Here is a 19,177-nt window from a genome sequence, read left to right as displayed (position 1 = left end):
ATATATATAATTTTTCACTGGCCAATTCTTTGAGAAGTGGATGGCCCTTTCCTTCTTCCCAGTCTATCTTAGTCTGGAAGCTCTACTGAAACCTGTCGAGCATGGGTGACCCTGCCTGTATTTGAAATACCAGTGTCATAGCCTCTAGTTTCACAGCAACACACAAGCCACCACAGTATGACAAACTGACAGACAAGTGGTGGCATTAACACATAGAGATATGAATTTACAGCACATATAATGGAGGATAATTACATCAGATCACAAAATGGAGGACAACCACATAATACTGGGAATCACGGCTTAGCCAAGTTGAAACATAACCTCAGACATCATAGCTTCCATACACCTTATTTTATTTGCATGGTCTCTACTCAATCATTTTGCAGGGGCACAAAGACTGTGACTAGAAGGGCCATACTAATCAATTCAGTACAATGCAGACATGGCTGAACCTTGTAAACATGCTATGTTCAATTAAGTCAGACACAAAATGACAACAATTGTATAATTCTACTTATATGAAATATCCATAATAGGAAAATCCATAAAGACAGTAAGTAGGTTATAGGTAACCAGGATCTGAGGGAAGGAAAAGGGATAGTGGGGAGTAGTGAGGAGTTATTGTTTAAAGGATAGAGTTTCTGTTTGGTGTGATAAAAAGTTTTGGAAACAAATAAAGGTGAATGTAATTAATGCCACTCAATTGTACACTTAAAAATGGTGAAAATGACAAATTTTGTTATATATATTTTAACACAGTGTGGTGTAATAAATTACTTAGTTGGTTTTTCTACCCATAAGTCTTTGTAAACTCAGTGGTGGAATGAGCAACTGAGGAGCTCCTGATTGTAAAAGTTATCCACCTGGGGTATTTCTGTTGGGAGTGGCACTAGAGCAATGTTCTGAGAAGTTGGCTCTCTCTTGGGTGCTTAGAATTCTGATATTATGATTGGCTAGTTTGGCCACTCTGCCAGGCTCAAAAGGAGGCCTCCTAGAGGCAGAGGTCTCTCTGACCTCTGGCTGAGGGAGACATGTTGCTGAGAAAGAAACACCGAGAGACATGCACTGCTGAGAAAGAGACACCGAGAGACACGTGCTGCTGAGAAAGAGACACCGAGAGACATGCATTCCTGGGAGAGAGACTGGGATAGACTGAGAGAGACTGTTGGGTGAGAGAGACTGAATGTTGTTCCTGAACTTGAATTGTAGCTTGGTGCTTCCCTAATAAACCCCATAAACTGTGAGCTCTGTGTGGCCACTGCAGTGAATTATCGAGCCCAGGAGAGAGGTGGTGGGTGCTTTGGGAGGAACAGTTGGTGAAAGGGCAGGAGGGAGGAAGCATGTCTGGCCTTGCAGGAATAGGCCTTGGGTTGCTGATGGTGATTCTGTCTTCCTTTTGTGTGGTTAGAGGAGGTCAGGAGATGTGGCCTCCCTGCCTTTTTTGCACACAATAAACAAAATGCAACTTAAGGCACAACCTCAAGGAATCTTCTACTCTTATATAACAACCCCCTTTTAGGTTTCTGGGTGTGGGCCATCTCTGTTTTCCCAATGATAGTTTATCAGGATCAGAGTTGGGGATTTCAAGGGAGGCACCAGAGTCTTGGGAGAGGGCCAGAGAGCAGGCTTTTGTCACAGATTTTGAGACAATCTCCTCCAATTCTCATTTGCACATAGATCAGGCTTTGTTTTGCCATTTCAACCTTAGACTTTTTTTCAATCCTCATATATTGATTTAATTATGCTGAGTCCAGAGTGGTGACTTCAGCTTTTGGTGAGAAGGGTTAGTCAGGAGGCCATCTGAAAAGTCACCAGCTCTTTGGCTCATGCTACTTTCTGTATCCTTCCTTGGCAGTGGCCATTTCTACTGGTGCCGAGCACATCCAGATCCTCTCCTCAAAGTCTGGCTTTTATTCCAGTCCATTGGGATTGGCCAGAAGTCTTGTGACATGAGCTCTCATCTGGGGGCTGCTCTAGGTGACTCACTTCCAGTCATGCAGTTATCACTTTGGGGAAAAAAAATGGCCCAAACGTATGAACCACATTGAGGGTTCTGACAATGAAGACATGCTTTTCTCTCTTCCTGGTGTTTGTGTGAAATGATCTGGCAAAATAGATGCTGCAGGAATAATTCATTTTGATGTCTTTATTCTCAAATTATAACTGTTCCTGGCTTATCACAGGATTTATTCCCAAATGCAGAAGGAATGGAAGCTTCAGGTATTCTCTTGTGACAGAAGAAATAACAAGTTTCTCAATCCTGCAAATAAATAAATAAATAAATAAATGATAAACAAATAGATAGATAGATAGATAGATAAAATACAAGAGTTAAGTCTCCAGCCTGAGCATCATACTTCTAGTTTATGAACCAGACACAGGAGGTCTCTTTGGGTTATCATAGGATAGATACTGCTGCACCTACATAAACAGAATAAGCCAAATCAAGGAGAATACTGTGTCAGTGCTGCCAAGGCAGAAAATTGCTGACCAAGGGTTTGGTCATGACTGGTAAAATCTTTGGTCTTGGTTCCTTGATGTTTTTTCAAGATGATAGTGCTGGCTGGTTTTTGATGTAATTTTTTCTGGTTGCATTTGTGATATTCTGATTTACTTGTATGCATTTTTTAATTACAGTGTCTCAATATATCAATTATCAATTATCTCTCAGCCACTGTTTCAACAGGTCATCTGACTTGTAGTTCTCCATCAAAAGGTGATAAGAATCTTCGTGGTCAATGGCCTCTGCTGGGACACATTCAGAACTTCATACATGGAATCTAGAGTGTCTCCTTCCTAGTAGTATGAGAAATAACAACCTGAGATGCCATTAGGACTCCAGAGGAAGGACCAACATACACGCAAGTGACCGCTTCTGAGAAAACGGATCAGAAGCAGCAGGAAAAAAAAAAAAAAAAAAAAAGTCTGACAGTGAAATTATGAGTACATGTGGTCTGTGACACTCTGGCCTCTACCTCAAGAATTTACTGAATCAATACAGTTCCTACCAAAACCCAGGTGGACCTTGTGGCTCAGCAATCCATCCCCACCAAGCTCTGCTGCCAGCATCCAATCCTGAACTAAGAAACCAAGGACTTGTGGAAACTGACCAATCACTTTTCCATGAAACTCCATGTTTTTTTTTTTTTTTTTTTTTTGTCTTTCTAAGTCTTGCCCTTGCTTTTGGTCTAGAAGACAGTTGTATTAGTCTACTTTTACTGCACAAAAAATCACCACAAATTTAGTGGGTTAGACAACACATTTATTATCTCACAATTTCTATGACTTAGGAATCTGGATATGGGTTTGCTGGGTTCTCTACTCAGGTTCTTGCCAGGCTGCAATCAGTCAGGACTGTGGTCTCACCTGAGGCTCAAGGTCCTCTCCAAGTTCATTCAGGTCCTTGGCAAAGTTCACTTCCTTGCAGTTGTAGGACCAAAATCCCTGTTTTCTTGCTGGCTATCAGCCAGGGCTATTCTCAGCTCCTAGAGACCACCCTCATATCCTTGCCACATGGCACTCTCCGCAGGTCTTTTCACAATATGGCAGCTGCCGAACTCATGGTAAGTTGCTCCTCCAAGGCTAGCAGGACATTCTCCAGCTGGCTAGGATGGAGACTTTATAATCAGAGGAGTGACATTCTATTATCTTTGCCACATGATGTGACTTTATCAAGGGAGATTAATCATAGTCTCAGCTCCTGCTCACAATCAAGGAAGGGGGCTCTACAGGGTATGGGCACCAGGAAGAAGAGTCTTTATAGAGGCTGTTCTCTGCCATTGAGTGGCCCCAACTCATGATAACCCCATGCCCAAAAGAACAAAGCACTGCCCCGTCCTATATCATCCCCATGATCAGTTGTAGATTAGACTGTTGTGATTCACAGGGTTTTCACTGACTGATGATTTTTATTTTTGCAGTGTTTTCTCCCCTCCCTTCCCACCCCTGGTGTTCTGGTTACCTAGCACCGCTCTGACAAGAATATACCACAACTGGGATGGCCTCAACAAACAGGAGTTTATTCTTACAATGTGGAAGCTTTAAGTCCAAGTTCAAAGTGCCAGGCTCTAGGGGCTGGGTGAAAGCCCCTCAACCTTGGGGTCCAGGTCTGCCTTCTGCTCCCAGCCCACTGGAGCTAGAGGCATTTCTTCACTCAGACAGCTGCTGGCTGCTGAGGCTGTGAAGCCCCAAGGTTGACAAGTAAAAAAGGCACAGTCCCGATGTTACCAAACCACACGGCAGGCCATTAACTTAAGTCCATTTAAGTCCCAAGGTCAGCAGAGCATAGCAGGCTGCTGAGCAATGACAGGGTGCAGGGTGCAAGCATGCCATGAGCTAGAGACCACACTCAAAGCTTTTCCTTATATTACAGGAAGTAAACCACATACCCAAAAGCAGCTACTCAGCTGCTCCCAGTAGATTCCACCATGGAGTTGATTACCGGTCTCATCATGGGGAATACTACATCCAGCTGCCCAGCCACTCAACCAGGCCTGCCAAGTTGACACAGAAACATAACCACCACGCCTTGTAAGCAACAAATAAAGTTTCCTTCCATATATAAAACTTTCTTTGACTTTTTACAATGAACTAACACAATATTTGCCTTTCTTTGATTGACTTATTTCACTCAGCATAATGTCCTCCAAGTTTATCCACATTGTGCAGTGTTTTGCAGATTTTACGTTTTTAGTGTTGCATAGTATTCCATTGTGTATATGTACCACAGTTTGGTTATATATTCGTCTGTTGATGGGCACCTAGGTTGTTTCCATCTTTTTGCTATTCTAAATAGTGCTGCGACGAACATGGGTGTGCATATGTCTGTTCTTGTCCTGGCTCTCATTTCTTTAGGATATATACCTTGTAATAGAATGGCTGACGAAGAATCATTAACAACCTGTGATGCGTTGACAGCACAACTTTACTTGCTGAAAGTGAGGATGATTTGAAGCACTTACTGATAAAGGTTAAAGAATATAGTCTGCAGTATGGATAAAGAAAACAAAAATCCTCACAACTGGACCTGTAAGCAGCATCATGATAAATGGAGAAAAGATTGAAGTTGTCAAAGACTTCACATTGCTTGGTTCTACATCAACATCAATGGAAGTAGCAGTCAGGACATCAGATGACGTGTAGCACTGGGAAAATTGGCTGCAAAGGACCTCTTCAAGTGCTGAGGAGCAAAGATGTCTCCTTGAGGACTAAGGTACGCCTGACACAAGCCATGATATTTTCAATCACCTCTTATGCACATGAGAGCTGGATAATGAATAAGGAAGACTGAAGAAGAGTTGATGCTTTTGAGTTGTGGTGCTGGCGAAGAATGCTGAAAGTACCAGATCTGTCCTGGAGGAAGAGCAGCCAGAATGCTCCTTGGAAGCGAGAATGGACAGACTTCATCTCACCTACTTTGGTGGTGTCAGAAGGGACCATTCACTGGAGAAGGATGTCATGCTTGGTAAGGTAGAGGGTTGATGAAAGAGGGGAAGGCCCTCAACAAGATGGATTGACACAGTGGCTGCAGTAATGCACTCAAATATAGCAGGGATGGTGGAGCTGGCGCAGGGCTGGGCGGTGTTTCATTCTGCTGTGCATAGGGTCACTATGAGTCGAAGACAACTCAAGGAAGCTAACAACAACAACAACAATGGGATTGCTGGATCAAATGGTATTTCTAATTCCAGCTTTTTTAAGGAATCACCATAGTGCTTTCCACAGTGGTTGTATCATTTTACAGTCCCATTTTTAAATTGGATTGTTTGTCTTTTTGTTGTTGAGGTGTTGGAGTTTTCTATAAATTTTAGAGATAAGTTCCTTGTCAGATACATCATTGCCAAATATTTTTTCCCAATCTGTAGGTTCTTTTGACTCTTTTGGAGAAGTCTTTTGAAGCATATAAAAATTTAATTTTCAGAAGGTCCTATTCATCTAGTTTATCTTCTGTTGTTTGTGGATTTTGGGTTATGCTTGGGAGTCCATTTATGCCATAAATTTGCCCCTAGTTTTTTCTTGAGGAACTTTATAGTTTTAGGTTTCACATTTAAGTCTTTGATCCATCTGGAGTTAGTTTTTGTGTATGGTGTGAAGTACGGATCTTGTTTAATTTTTCTGCAAATGGATCTCCAGTTTTGCCAGCACCATTTGTTAAAGAGACCATCTCTTCCCCATGTAATGGATTTCAGCCCTTTGTAAAAAATCAGCTCTCTGATAATCACAATGTTCAATCCATGAACATGGTATGTTCTTCCATTTATGTAGATCTCTTAACGGTTTTTTGAAGTATCCACTGGCTGATTTTCAGAAGTAGATTGTTAAGCCTGTCTTTCTTCTGGGCCTTAGTCTGGAAGTTCTGCTGAAACCTGCTCAGCATCAGAGCAACACACAAGCCTCCATTAACAGACAAGTGTTGGCTGCACATGAGGATCATGGGCTGGGAACTGAACCTAGGTGCCCTGCGTGGAAGGTGAGAATTCTACCACTGGGCCACCACTGCTCCCATTTTCCTTGTATGTTCATGAAAATCCTAATAGTGCTAAGGAGACCCTGTCAGCATTTTCCTGTGTTAGACCACAGCTCCCACTCACTGAACCCCTCCAGGGCTTCCCATATGACTTCTGAGAAAGCCAGACCACAGGCTCAGGAAGACTTCCACTGGTCACCAGCTGCTGTTCTTTTGACACACAGAGCTTTTTCCCCCTGCTTGGCCCTGGAACATGGCTTCCAGCTTCCACCTGGTAATTCATTTATAATTTTGTCATCCTTCAGGAGCCTTTCCCAATCAGTCTCTGGGAAGGCATCTGCTGCTCAGTTTTATTCTCTTGACAGTACTTAACCACAATGTATAGAGGATCTCATTTATCAGTGTGATGGTTATGTTTGTATGTCAACTTGGCTAGGCCTGGTTGAGTGGCTGGGCAGCTGGATGTAGTATTCCCCATGATGAGACTGGTAATCAACTCCATGGTGGAATCTACTGGGAGCAGCAGAGTAGCTGCCTTTGGGTATGTGGTCTGCTTCCTTTATATGAGGAGAAGCTTTGAGAGTGGTCTTTAGCCTATGGCACACTTGGACCCTGCATGTAGCTATGTCAATGCTCAGCAGCCTGCTATGCTCTGCCGACCTTGGGACTTAAATGGACTTAAGTTAATGGCCTGCTGTGTGGTTCGGTAACATCGGGACTGTGCCTTCTTACTTGTCAACCTTGGGGCTTCTCAGCCTCAGCAGCCAGCAGCTGTCTGAGTGAAGAAACGCCTTTAGCTCCAGTGGGCTGGGAGCAGGAGGCAGACCTGGACCCCAAGGTTGAGGGGCTTTCACCCAGCCCCTAGAGCCTAGCACTTTGAACTTGGACATAAAGCCTACAAATTGTAAGAATAAATTTCCTGTTAAGGCCATCCCGTTTGTGGTATATTCTTGTCAGAGCGGCACTAGGTAACCAGAGCAATCAATGTCCAGGTCTATGGAAGAGGACGTGAAACTAGGGATGTCATTGCTGATGTTAGATGGATCTTGGCTGAAAGCAAAGAATACCAGAAATATGTCTATCTACCTGTGTTTTATTGACTGTGTAAAGGCATTTGACTGTGTGGATCATAACAAATTATGGATAACATTGCAAAGAATGGGAATTCCAGAACACTTAATTGTGCTCATGCAGAACCTGTACATAGACCAAGAGGCTGTTGTTCAAACAGAACAAGGGGATACTCCATGATTTAAAATCAGGAAGGGTGTATGTTAGGGTTATATCCTTACACCATACTTATTCAATCTGTATGCTGAGCAGATAATCTGAGAAGCTGGAGTATATGAAGAACATGGCATTGCGATTAAAGGAAGACATTTTAACAACCTGCTACATGCAGACAATACGACCTTGCTTGCTGCAAGTGAAGATGACTTGAAGCACTTACTGATGAAGATTAAAGACTATAGTCTTGAGTATGGATTACACCTCAACATAAAGAAAACAAAAATTCCCCCAACTGGACCAATAAGCAACATCATGAAAAATGAGAAAAGATTGAAATTGTCAGAGATTTCATCCACAGGATTGAATCCACAATCAACACTCATAGAAGCAGCAGTCAAGAAATCAGACATCATATTACACTTGGAAAATCTGTTACAAAAGACCTCTTTAAAGTGTTGAGAAGCAAAAATGTCACTTTGAAGTCTAAGGTGCGCCTAGCCCAAGCCATGGTATTTTCACTTGCCTCATATGCTTGTGAAAGCTGTAAAACAAATAAGGAAAACCAAAGAATTGATGCCTTTGAATTATGGTATTGGCAAAGAATACTGAAAATACCATGGACTATCAGAAGAACAAACCAATCTGTCCTGGACAAAGCACAGCCGGAATGCTCCTTGGAAGCAAGAATGGCCAGACTTCGTCTCATCTACCTTTGTCATGTTGTCAAAAGGTACCATTCCCTGGAGAAGGATATCATACTTGGTAAAGTGGAGGGTCAGCAGAAAAGGAGAAGACCCTCAACAAGATGGATTGACTCAGTGGCTGCCATGATGGCCTCAGGTATAGCAAGGATTATGAAGCTGGCAGAGGACCAGGCGGTGTTTCATTCTGTTGTACATAGTGTCACCATGTGTTGAAGCCAACTCAATGATACCTAACAACAACAACAACAGGTCTATGGAAGGCCGGGACTGTGCATTTGGACTGAAATCCTAGTGTCTGGGCCAGCGCCTGGTGCACAGTAGGGGCTCACTAAATGTCTGCTCATTGAGGGATCAAAAAAGTGTGTGTGAGTATGTGCGTGTGTATGTGCATCTGTGTGATGGTGTGTGTGTGTGTATGTGTGAATGTGTTTGAGTGGGTGTGTTTGAATCTGTGTGTATCTGGTTGTGTGTGTGTCTGTGTATACGTGTGTGTGTGTGTGTGTGTGGTTGTGTGTCTGAGCATGTATATGGTTGTATGAGTGTGCCTGTGTATCTGTGTGTGGTTGTGTCTGGTGTGTCTCTAAGTGCCTGTGGTTTTCCTTCCCGACGAGCCAGCTGCCTGGAATGTCCGAGTCACCAGAAACTGGAGCCAGAAACGGATTCTCAGTCTGAGCTGAGCAGGCTGGCTGACCCTCTTGCTGGGCCACGCCCCCTGGTGGGGAGGGTCTGGGCTCTGGGTGGTGGGGACTTGATGAGAGCTGTGGGGGGACCATGGTGATGTCAGGGGAGTCTTAGGTCCTTCTCCATCCTGTCCCAGGGAGGCCATATGTTCACAGCAGAGTCTCAGCCCCACGGACCCCTTGCAGCTGGATGAAAAGCCAGAGGAAACCAAGCCTTAGCTGTAGGAGGGGCTAACGGCCTAGTCACCGCCTCTGCCTGCTGGCCTCTGCTCTCCTCTGGCTATTTCCTGCCAAGGATTGGGACCTGGGGGGCCAGAGGGCCCTCAGCTGCTCATGTGGGCTCCACTGGCCCTAAGAGGAGAAAACAGAGGATGTGGCAGGGAAGAGGGTGCCAAGGCACTCCACGGCGCCTGTCTGTCCTAGTTCAGGGGCCCAAGGGGCCCAGTTGCCTCCTCAATGGCTCCCTTTCAGCCTATAGCCAGGGTGGGCAGGGCCAGGGCCTGAGATGGGCTTGCTAAGCGCTGGGTCTGCAGCCCTGTTGGATCTCTGCATGAGCCTGCAGCTGGAGAGTAGGGTGAGGGTGGGCTCCCAGGGAGCTTAGGGTGCCCTGGCTGAGGCAGAGGTGTAGGCTAGGAGCTCCTGCTTCCATCCAGCTCTGAGGCTGGCCTAGCTCCCCTCCCACAGACCTTGTATCTGGGGCTGGCCTCCCTTTCTGGAGATAGAGAGACAGTGTCAGAGAGACACAAAGAGAAAGCAAGAAGCCAAGACCCTGAGGATAGGGAGAAAAGGGCAGACAGACAAATGCAGGACCGGGCAGCAAGAGCAGGAGACAGGACAGAGGGCAGCCAAGGTCCTAATAGAAACCAGTTAAGAGAAACACAGGCGAGGCCAGGTCGGGAGGGGCTTGTTTTTCCAGAATGAAAAGCCCCAGGGTGGAGCTGAGGGAGGGCAGAGAGCTTCTCTTGATCCTGATTCCCCTTTGGAAAAGGGGCTCCACCTCCAGGCGATTCTATTGGGGGAATGAGTCCATTAGTTAGGTCCTGGGGGGAGGGGGCCTCTCCAGATGCTCCCGCCAGTCCTCCCTGTTGTCACTCCTCACTCCTCGCTGCAGCTGCTGCTGCCTCCTTCCCTTTGCCGAAACCCAAGAGTTGGGTTGGGGACTTGGGGAGTGGGCAGGGTCCCAGGGGTGAGACCCCAGCCCAGAAGAGACTGGTACCCATGGTGTTAATTAAATCCAAATGGGGAGTCTAAAAATGCACTGAGGATTTTTTGTGGTTGGTTGGGACTTTTTTTCCTCTTGAGGTTTGCTTAACTAGAAGGAGTGGGTTTGGTACACAGTGCGAGCTCTGTTATTTCGCATTTGTTTATGGTACTTTGTAAGTCTTCCCAGAGCTTCAAATTTGTGCCTTCTGTGGGTGGGTGGGGGCTCCCATTACACCCTTCCTCCCCCTTTCTCTGGGAGGGGGCTCCCATGCTCCATCTTCCTTTCCCCAGTCTCTGGAATGGGGGCTCCCATCCCCCTTCTTCCTCCCTTCTCTGGGTGGGAAGCCCTCATCCGCCCTCTTCTTCCCCACTTCTCTGGGTGGTGTGGGGCTCTCAGGAGTCCCGTAACTCAGGGTCTGGTTTCAAGAAGGCCAGGCTGGGCCCTGGATGAGGGAAGGCCCAGTCTGGAGGGGAGGGGGCCATAGCTCAGGCGCCCTTTCTGATATATTCCCCCAGCCCCAGTTCAGTGGGGCAGGTGCTACTTCAGCCTCCACTTCCCAGGCAAAGACACAGAGGTCCGGAGAGAAGGACCTGCCACAGCTAACAAGCAGAGTGGGAAGAGCTGCCTGGTCTGGCAGGGGTGCCACCAGGTGTGGTCAGAGGCAGCATAGCCTCCCTGCTGGTCCCTGCTCCTTGCAGACACTTCCTACTGCCTAACCTAGAGCAGGCAAAAGGGAGGCACTTGGAGGACCCCGCCCAGCTGTGGCCAAGCTGCTGACCCGGGAAAGCCCTGGCCCCACTCCAGGCTTGAGGTCCGAGGCTGGGGCCCCATCCCAGAGGTGGACAGAAGTGCCTCACCCCAGAGCCCAGCCCTGAAGCAGCCCAGGAGTGGTTCCAGGCCAGTCCCTCCTGCCCCACCAGGACTGGGCTCCTGTCCCTCCACACCAGGACATGAGCCAGAGAGGGGCCGGGCGCCCTGCTCGGACACTCCCCCCCCCACCCGCTCCAGGCCAGCTAAGGATGGGGGAGGCTGAGGGGCTGGGGCGGAGCCGGAGGGGTGGTCTGGCCTCAGTTGTCTGAGCCCAGGGCTCTGTGATGTCATAGCGGGTGCTGAAGAGGGGGAGAAGGCTGGGCTGTTTTTCTGGAGAGTTAGAGCCGGAAGAGACAAAGCGAAGCCAGCGGCCCGGGAGGCGCCATGGAGCTGCTGTCCCGAGTCCTGCTCTGGAAACTCATGCTTTTACAGGGTGAGTGTGAGGTGGGGGGGATCTGGGCACATGGTGTGAGAGGGCTCAAGGGACCCCCTGCTTCAGGGCAAGTGGTCTGAGGGAGATCCTCTTTCAGTCTCTGAGCTAGAGCCCAGAGAGGGCAGGACATCCCTCGGGGAAGGGGCCCAGTCTGGCGGGACTCAGACAGACCTAGGGCCTGAGGGAGAGGGGTCGTGAGTTAGAACTTTCTTTCTAGGGATGAGGAGCCCAAAGGTCCCAGGGGCAGATGGGCCAGGAAGGGGGAGGAGGTGGAGGTGGCTCCCTTCAGCAGGCAGTGCACCTGGCATCTTGTGGGTGCACCCGGAGGCCCCTTGGGTGTACGTCTCTCCCAGAAGAGGAAGCTGGAAGTCTAGGGGGACAGTGGGTTTGAGAGCTGAGGGAGCCTGGTCGGGCTTCAGGGCTTGCAGGGTCTCCTTGGCCCCTTTGCACTCTCTTGCCCCCTGAGCCCGCCCCCAGCGGCCGCTGACCCGGCACATTCCTCCCATCCCATTCCTCCCATCTTGGGCACTCAGCCACAACTCTGCAGCAGAGCTTAGCCTGTGGGGGTGGTGGCGGGGTCAGTCCTTATTTCTGTGGCCCTGAACCCTCTCCCCAGGATGGTCTAGCAGAACCCCTCCAGCACCCTTGCCGTGTCCTCACTCACATTGGCAGTCCAGACCACCCCCTTCCACCACCCCCTGGACTAGGCCCAGGGCCGCCCCTACCCTGCCCTCGGCTCTGACCGCCACTGCCCCGCCCCCAGCCCTAGTCCCCTTGGCAGGTGCACGCCCCCCCCCCCCCACTGCTGGCTGTGTCGGAGCACAGGGATGCAGAATCAGGCTTTGATACTTTTGGTGGCCTTGTATTGGATGGCCATGATGGTGATGGTGACCACTGTCCCTGAGAAGTGGCCCACGGGGCCGGCTGCACAGTCCTGAATGCACCACTCACCTGCTAGGCACACCCCACCTCCAGTTTCTGTAGCCCCAAAAAGGGCAGTCAGAAGAAGTGCATCCAGAATGCTCCTTAGAAGTGAGAATGGCCAGACTTCATCTCACCTCCTTTGTCCGTGTTGTCAGAAGGGACCAGTCCCTGGAGAAAGCTGTCATGCTTGGTAGAGTAGCCAAACCAAAAACCAAACTCACTGCCATTGAGTCAGATCCAACTCATAGCGACCCCTCCTTGTGTTCCTGAGACGGTATCAACAAAAAAGGAGAGGACCCTCAACAAGATGGATCAACACAGTGGCTGCAATGATGGGCTCAAGCATAGCAAGGACTGTGAGGATGGTGCAGGACCCGGCAGGGTTTTGTTCTGTTGTACACAGGGTCACTATGAGTCAGAATCCACTCCATGGCACGAACTACAACAAAAAGGCAGTCATCATCCCCACAGACTGGGCAGGAGCTGTGATAGGTGTTCTCAGTTCTGGACCACCAGAGTCCCCACGCTGTGTCCTCCTGACATCTCTGTTTTACCCTTCACCTGTAAAGTGGGTGTGGCGTGGAGGGTGATGAGGGGCCCACATGGGGTTTCACCAGGTGTTCCACCCTCTAAGTTCTGACTATCCTTTTCTCCTTCCAGGCACCGCTGTCCTGGCATACTCAGGTTAGTGACCACGAGTTGAGTCGTGGAGACCAGAACTGTCCACCAATCCCCCAGCCCCTTTCCTGTCTCGGTGGCTCTCACTCCCCGCCCCTCCCCCTGACTTGCCCTCTCCCCCCAGGGCTGACGACTGCCGGCAGCTCCGTGGTGTCCGAGGCGGCGGTGAACTGGGCAGCGGGCGCCGGTGCCGTGCTGCGCTGCCAGAGCCCACGCATGGTGTGGACTCAGGACCGGCTGCACGACCGCCAACGCGTGGTCCACTGGGACCTGAGCGGCAGCGGCCGCAGTTCCGCGCGCCGGCTTGTGGACATGTACTCCGCCGGCGAGCAGCGCGTTTACGAGCCTCGCGACCGTGGCCGCCTCCTCCTGTCGCCCTCTGCCTTCCACGACGGCAATTTCTCGCTGCTCATCCGCGGTAAGCCCAGGTTGCGGGGCGCTGTAAGCCGGGGGTCGCATACGCGGGTCTGCGCGGTAAGTGAGGAGCGCAGAGGGCGGGGCCGCGGAGTCACGGCTGAGGTTTTCTCTGGATCCGCAGCGGTGGAGGAGACGGACGAGGGGCTGTACACCTGTAACCTGCACCACCATTACTGCCACCTCTACGAGAGCCTGGCCATCCGCCTAGAGGTCACCGAAGACCGTGAGTGCTCCAGCCCCGGGCTCCTGACCGCCCTGCCCTCACCCCAATCTCCCCCAGGTCCTCCGACTATGGCCGACCCACCCTCATCCCACCCCACTCGCATGCCTATCCTGGCATCTGGCCGTACCCCTCCTCGATCGTACCCCCCTAACGCGGAACCCCCCAGCACCGCTGCGCTGTCCCCACTCATATCCGCAGTCCAGACCGCCCCTTCCACCATCCCCTCCGTTAGGCCCAGGGCCGCCCCCGCCCCGCCCTCGGCTCTGACCGCCGCTGCCCCGCCCCCAGCCCTAGTCGCGGGCGCGCGTTGGGACGGCGAGAAGGAGGTGCTGGCGGTGGAGCGCGGCGCGCCGGCGCTGCTGACCTGCGTGAACCGGGCGCACGTGTGGACAGATAGGCACCTGGAAGAGGCGCAGCAGGTGGTGCATTGGGACCGACAGCCGCCCGGGGTGCCGCACGACCGCGCCGACCGCCTTCTTGACCTGTACGCGTCAGGAGAGCGCCGCGCCTACGGGCCGCCCTTCCTGCGCGACCGGATAACCGTGGGGACGGACGCCTTTGCGCGTGGAGACTTCTCGCTGCGCATTGACCCGCTGGAGCCGGCCGACGAGGGCACCTACTCCTGCCACCTGCACCACCACTACTGCGGCTTGCATGAGCGCCGCGTTTTCCACCTGAAGGTCACCGAGCCCGCGGTGGAGCCGCAACCCCGGGACTCCCCTGGCAACGGGTCCAGCCACAGCGGCGCCCCAGGACCAGGTGAGGCGTAGCTGTGGGTACTTGAGAATATCGCAGGGTGGGGCAGGAGCCAGCCCGGCCTGGCTTCCCTGTCTCGCTCACGTTCCACATTCAGGGACTTAGGGTTCCCTGGGGCAGGCCCTCACCTGCTGAGACTACACTGAGCCTGTCCTGAGTCTGACTGCAGGAGCCCAGCAGGGCAGCCAAACATCAGGGCAGGTAGAGGTGCACTGCCTGACCTGTTCTGCCCTGCTCCTGCAGATCCCACACTGTCTCGAGGTCGAAGTGTCATCAATGTCATCGTCCCCGAGAGCCGTGCCCACTTCTTTCAGCAGCTGGGCTATGTGTTGGCCACCCTGCTGCTCTTCATCCTGCTGCTCATCACCGTCGTCCTGGCTACCCGTAAGCGCCGCCACGGAGGTGAGGGCTGGGCCCGCTGGCACCCCCCACAGCTTGTGGCTCAGGGCACCAGTGCTCATTTTCAACAGAATGTTGTGGGTAGAACTAAGAAGGACCCGCCACCAGAGGTGGGTCTGGGGGTACAGTGACCTGTGTGCTCAGCAGAAGGCGAGCAAGGGCCTGAAGGGGACCAGGGGCCAGCCAGGGGCTTCCTTGGGCAGGTATAGAGAGGTTTTGGGGCCTGAGCCACCTCCAATACAAGTCTCCCTCCCAGGGTACCAGTACTCTGAGAAGTCAAGGAAGTCAAAGGGGTGAGTATCCCCCCTGCTCACCCAGTTCTCTGAGGAACCCAGCCCCTTGTCCCGCTCCTGCACTAACGTTGTTCATGCTCGCTCCTTTAGGAAGGATGTAAACATGGCAGAGTTGACTGTGGTCTCAGGGGACCAGGCTCTTTACAAGGGTGAGGACTTCCAACTAGGTGAGGTGGGCATCAGGCTTGGGCTGGGGGAGGCCCATGTCTGGGGGGCCACTCACCCTCTCTTCTGATGACAGATTACAAAAACAACATTTTGAAAGAGAGGGCTGAGCTGACCCACAGTCCCCCGCCTGCCAAGAACATTGACCTGGACAAAGGTGAGTGGCCACTGGGGGGCCCCTCCCTGCCCCATCCCATTTCAGAGCCCAGCCCTCACCCCTGCACCTCACTCTGCCTGCTCCCAGGGGCATCCAAAGTCACTGCACTAAACTCTGTGTTCCCTGGGAAGTCTTGCTGGATGTCTGCCCTGAATTTCCAACCAGGAGGGTGAAGTAGAGCACAGATTTAGCCTTGCCCCTTATTTTCCAGAGTTCAGGAAGGAGTACTGCAAATGAAGTGATCCGAGCTCCTGGCTGGGCCAGCAGCTCTGCCACCTGCCATCTGTTCATCTTGGAGAATCTCTTCCCAACCCACATGTACTTGGCACCACTGGCCCCCCTCCAGCGGCTGGTCCCGCTTCCCTAGAACTTGGCCTGAAGTGGTGCAGAGCAGGCTGCCTCCATAACCCTCTACTAGAAGCCACCCCAGATCTCTCAAGCAATAGTGGGTTCCATGGGACTCCTGGCTGGCTCTCTGGCTGTCACCCCTTCAGCCAGCCCTTGCTGGCTCCTGGGTTCACTGGTGACCCTGTCCCTCTCCTGCCCCCAGCTGCCTTTTTGGATCAGCCAGGACTCCTTCAGCTTTCACCAAGCCTTTAGTCCCTTTTGGCCTCTGCCTGCTAGGGGTTGGGGCTGAGGCCACTCTTGGAGGGGGCTTAGTGGAGACACAGTGCCCCAGGGCTGGCATCCCTGTGCTCCCTCTAGGAGCCACCTTTGCAGCCCAAGGTCCCCAGGGCTCCTCTAGACCCCACTGTGTGTTACTCTGAGCCCCGTCTTGCCTGCAATCCACTCTGCTCAAGACCTGAGGACTCGGTGCCTTCCAGGCTCAGGGCTGATGCCTGTCTGCACTTCTTGGGGCTACCTGTGGTACCCCATTGTCCCATTCTCTGCTTTTGACCTCCTGCTCCAGCCGTGTTTCCGATCAGCTGCCTTGACAGTCACTGGACTCCATGTGACTTTTGACTCTGACCACATTCCTGCAGCCCCTCTTGGGGTTGGAGGCTGGGGCCATATTTGGCTTCTGCTTTTGCCTGAGGACAGGGAAGGAGTGAGGATGATTCTGGGGTGGCTTCTGCTGCTACTCTGTCTCCCCATGTTTGCTCCTCCTGGGGAAATTGCCATTGTCACAATAAAGGCCATATCTGATTTTCAGAGCCTGGCCCAGGTGTGCCTTTGCATCTGCCCCTTCTCTCAGGGAGTCAAATTGTCCTTGGGAATCCCAGATGCCTTCTTCACCTTCATCTGAACTTCTACCATCACTCTGTTCCTTATAGTGGAAGGTCCAGGCTGGCTCTCCTAGAACAAGTACCCTGGGAAGGGCAACCATGGAGCCAATTCTACGTCACTTGCTCCTGGTTGCAAAGGCATTTCAGACCCTCCTCTGAGTGCCAACTTGGACATGAGAGGGACCATATGGATATGAGAACCAAAGGGAAACGGTGTTAATGCTGGTCCTCTGGGAATCAGACACCAAGATGGGATAAGGCCAAAATTAAGACATGCAAGGATAAAGGTGGAGGAAGCAGGGGTAGGCAAGAAAGCTTTCAGATCAGCATGCAAGTGACACCTCTGAAAGGAAAGGGGCAGGAAGGAGGAATAGGCAGGAGGAGCCTGGGATCACAGGGCAGCTCTGAGAAAGTCCTACCAGGCCAACAGGGGCCATTAGACTAGGCTGGCTTTAGTACCTTGCTTGCTCGTGGTTGGCAGCAGGCTGCATGGCACGGATGTGTAAGGCTAGGGGCAGCAACTGGGCGGCAGGAAAGCTAAGTGGCACATTTTCATGGCTACCACAGACCAATGACTAAGTGCTAGTCAGTGAAGCCTGTGTCTCCCAATTCCTGGCCCATCCTCCAAGGCCTTCCCAGGACAGCACAGGACAGAGATGGGTGATGGACACCCACAAGGATCCCACAACAGCAAAACCTGGGAAGGAGGCCAGGCTGGGGGTGTGGGCTGTTCAAGGAGGAGCTCCCTCCCAGCCCAGTGACCTCTGGTCCCACCAGTAGGTGCACTGGCACCGGACAAGGCCTCCTGTAACAACCCACACTCTGGCCACAAACTTACCCCTCTTGGCAGGGACACAGCCTGACCACATCAGCATCAGTGCTGGGATTGGCCCAGACCCTTGGCCAACAGCCTCTCTAGCTCACTGGCTTGAGCCAAGTGTCAGGTGGGAGAGTGAGACTCCAGGGTCCAAAGGGCAGCCTGGGGCTCCAGACTGCTGCATCTGTGTATTGTGTCACTAGCTTTTCTTCTGACCAGCAACCACTGGGACTGTTCTGGGTGATGCTGGCCCCAGAGCTCTCAGGACACAGAGACCGCTTTCCTCCTTCCTGTGTACCCAGCACAGAGCCATGGGAGACCCCTCCTCTGAGGTCATCCTGCTTAGCTTCCTCAGTTACCTCTGGGGAACTGAGATTGGAGGGGTGAGGGAACAGGCTCCAGGCAAGGGTGGGTTGTTGAGTCTTGCTGAATGGACATTTAGCACAGCCTTGCATACTAGCGCCATCAGAGAAGAGGGAATGGAGGTCATGACCTTCAGCCTAGTCTCATCTGGGGGTGGCCCCCAGCCGGGGCTGGGGAGTTGATGGTCACCCTCTGGCCAGTACTGGCTCAGAACCCAGGATAAGCACGACCAGACAGGTGGGAAGTTCCAAGCTCCAAGCTTCAAAGGGAATTGTCTAATGATGGGTCACAGGGACATCATCCTAGGGTCTCCCCTTTTTCTCTCTCCCACCAGCGTGGGACTCCCTCTAGCGGCCTCAAGTCTCCTTCCTCCTGTGGAAGGCCCCGAAGCCAGCTCAAATTCCATGAAATACCTTCCCCTGCTGCCGAAACACCGTCCTCAAGACACCTGTGTCCACAGGAGCGCACAATCCGCGCTGACCCCCACCTGTTGCCTTAGGCCGCCATTCACGGGCTCGTACAAGCACACCCGCATCCACTTAGGGCAGGTGTTTCTCAGAGCCCCCGAGGGACCCAAAGAGGGCATACGAGCTCAGGGTTGGCGCGGGGGTGCAGAATGACGAGGCAACGCGGCTCCTGGCCCAGAAACAAAATTCCTCAGCTTCTCACGGGCGCCCCCCACCTCCACCCCGCAGCTCGCTGATGTGACCACCGGATCCTGAGCACCCGCAGACCCCGAGAGACAGTCCTTGGGAAAGGGCAGAGTACTGGGATCCTGCGGAGCGAGACTCGTCTCGGCGCGGGTTGGGGAGGCACTGAGGGTAGCTCCAGGGGCGGGTCTTCCTCTGACAGTTGCGGGGCGCGAGGCGCAGGTGGGCGCGGCAGCGGGGCCTGCCGAGGGCCCACCCAACTGTCCTGGGGTAGGAGCGCCCCAGTCAGTCCGATGGCTCACAACCCGACCTGAGCCGAGGTTCCGTCATAGGTCCAGGCCATGGGCTCTGGGCCCAGACTTGGGTGCGGTGTGCGCTGAACCCGGGAGAGCAGGAATAAAAGCCGGACTGGACCTTCTTGCGCTCGCCCCGCGAGCTTGAGACTACCCGCACGTACGCGCGCGTGCGCAGCGTACGCCCCGCCCCCTCCCGGTGACGTTGCGGCCCTGCTCCCGGGCGCCCCCCGGCGGCCGCGCTCTCAGGCCTCGGGCCGGTTGGTCCCTTTAACTGCGCGGCCCG

General features: G+C 52.3%; 1 protein-coding gene across 1 annotated transcript; it reads left to right on the top strand.

Moving 5' to 3' along the window:
* The first annotated feature begins 11,481 nt into the window (after positions 1–11,481).
* MXRA8 (matrix remodeling associated 8) lies at positions 11,482–15,779 on the top strand. Its single transcript, XM_042781605.1, has 10 exons — positions 11,482–11,530; positions 13,115–13,139; positions 13,249–13,550; positions 13,671–13,772; positions 14,061–14,531; positions 14,736–14,930; positions 15,184–15,220; positions 15,311–15,387; positions 15,462–15,542; positions 15,754–15,779. The coding sequence occupies exons 1-10, from the start codon at positions 11,482–11,484 to the stop codon at positions 15,777–15,779; spliced, it is 1,365 nt and encodes a 454-aa protein (XP_042637539.1).
* The last annotated feature ends 3,398 nt before the right edge of the window (positions 15,780–19,177 follow it).

This window comes from Orycteropus afer, unplaced genomic scaffold, assembly GCF_000298275.1.
Source record: "Orycteropus afer afer isolate SDZICR_OR568_19922 unplaced genomic scaffold, OryAfe1.0 scaffold00136, whole genome shotgun sequence".
Taxonomy (NCBI): Eukaryota; Metazoa; Chordata; class Mammalia; order Tubulidentata; family Orycteropodidae; genus Orycteropus; species Orycteropus afer.
This window is presented reverse-complemented; position numbering and strand designations above follow the sequence as displayed.

Bases quoted from the DNA above. Each gene is read 5' to 3' on its own strand.
- MXRA8 (XM_042781605.1), top strand. From the start codon at position 11,482: ATGGAGCTGCTGTCCCGAGTCCTGCTCTGGAAACTCATGCTTTTACAG. The intron at 13,140-13,248 runs TTAGTGACCACG...GACTTGCCCTCT, and splicing joins GCTGTCCTGGCATACTCAGG to CCCCCCAGGGCTGACGACTG. The intron at 15,388-15,461 runs GTGAGGTGGGCA...TTCTGATGACAG, and splicing joins GGGTGAGGACTTCCAACTAG to ATTACAAAAACAACATTTTG.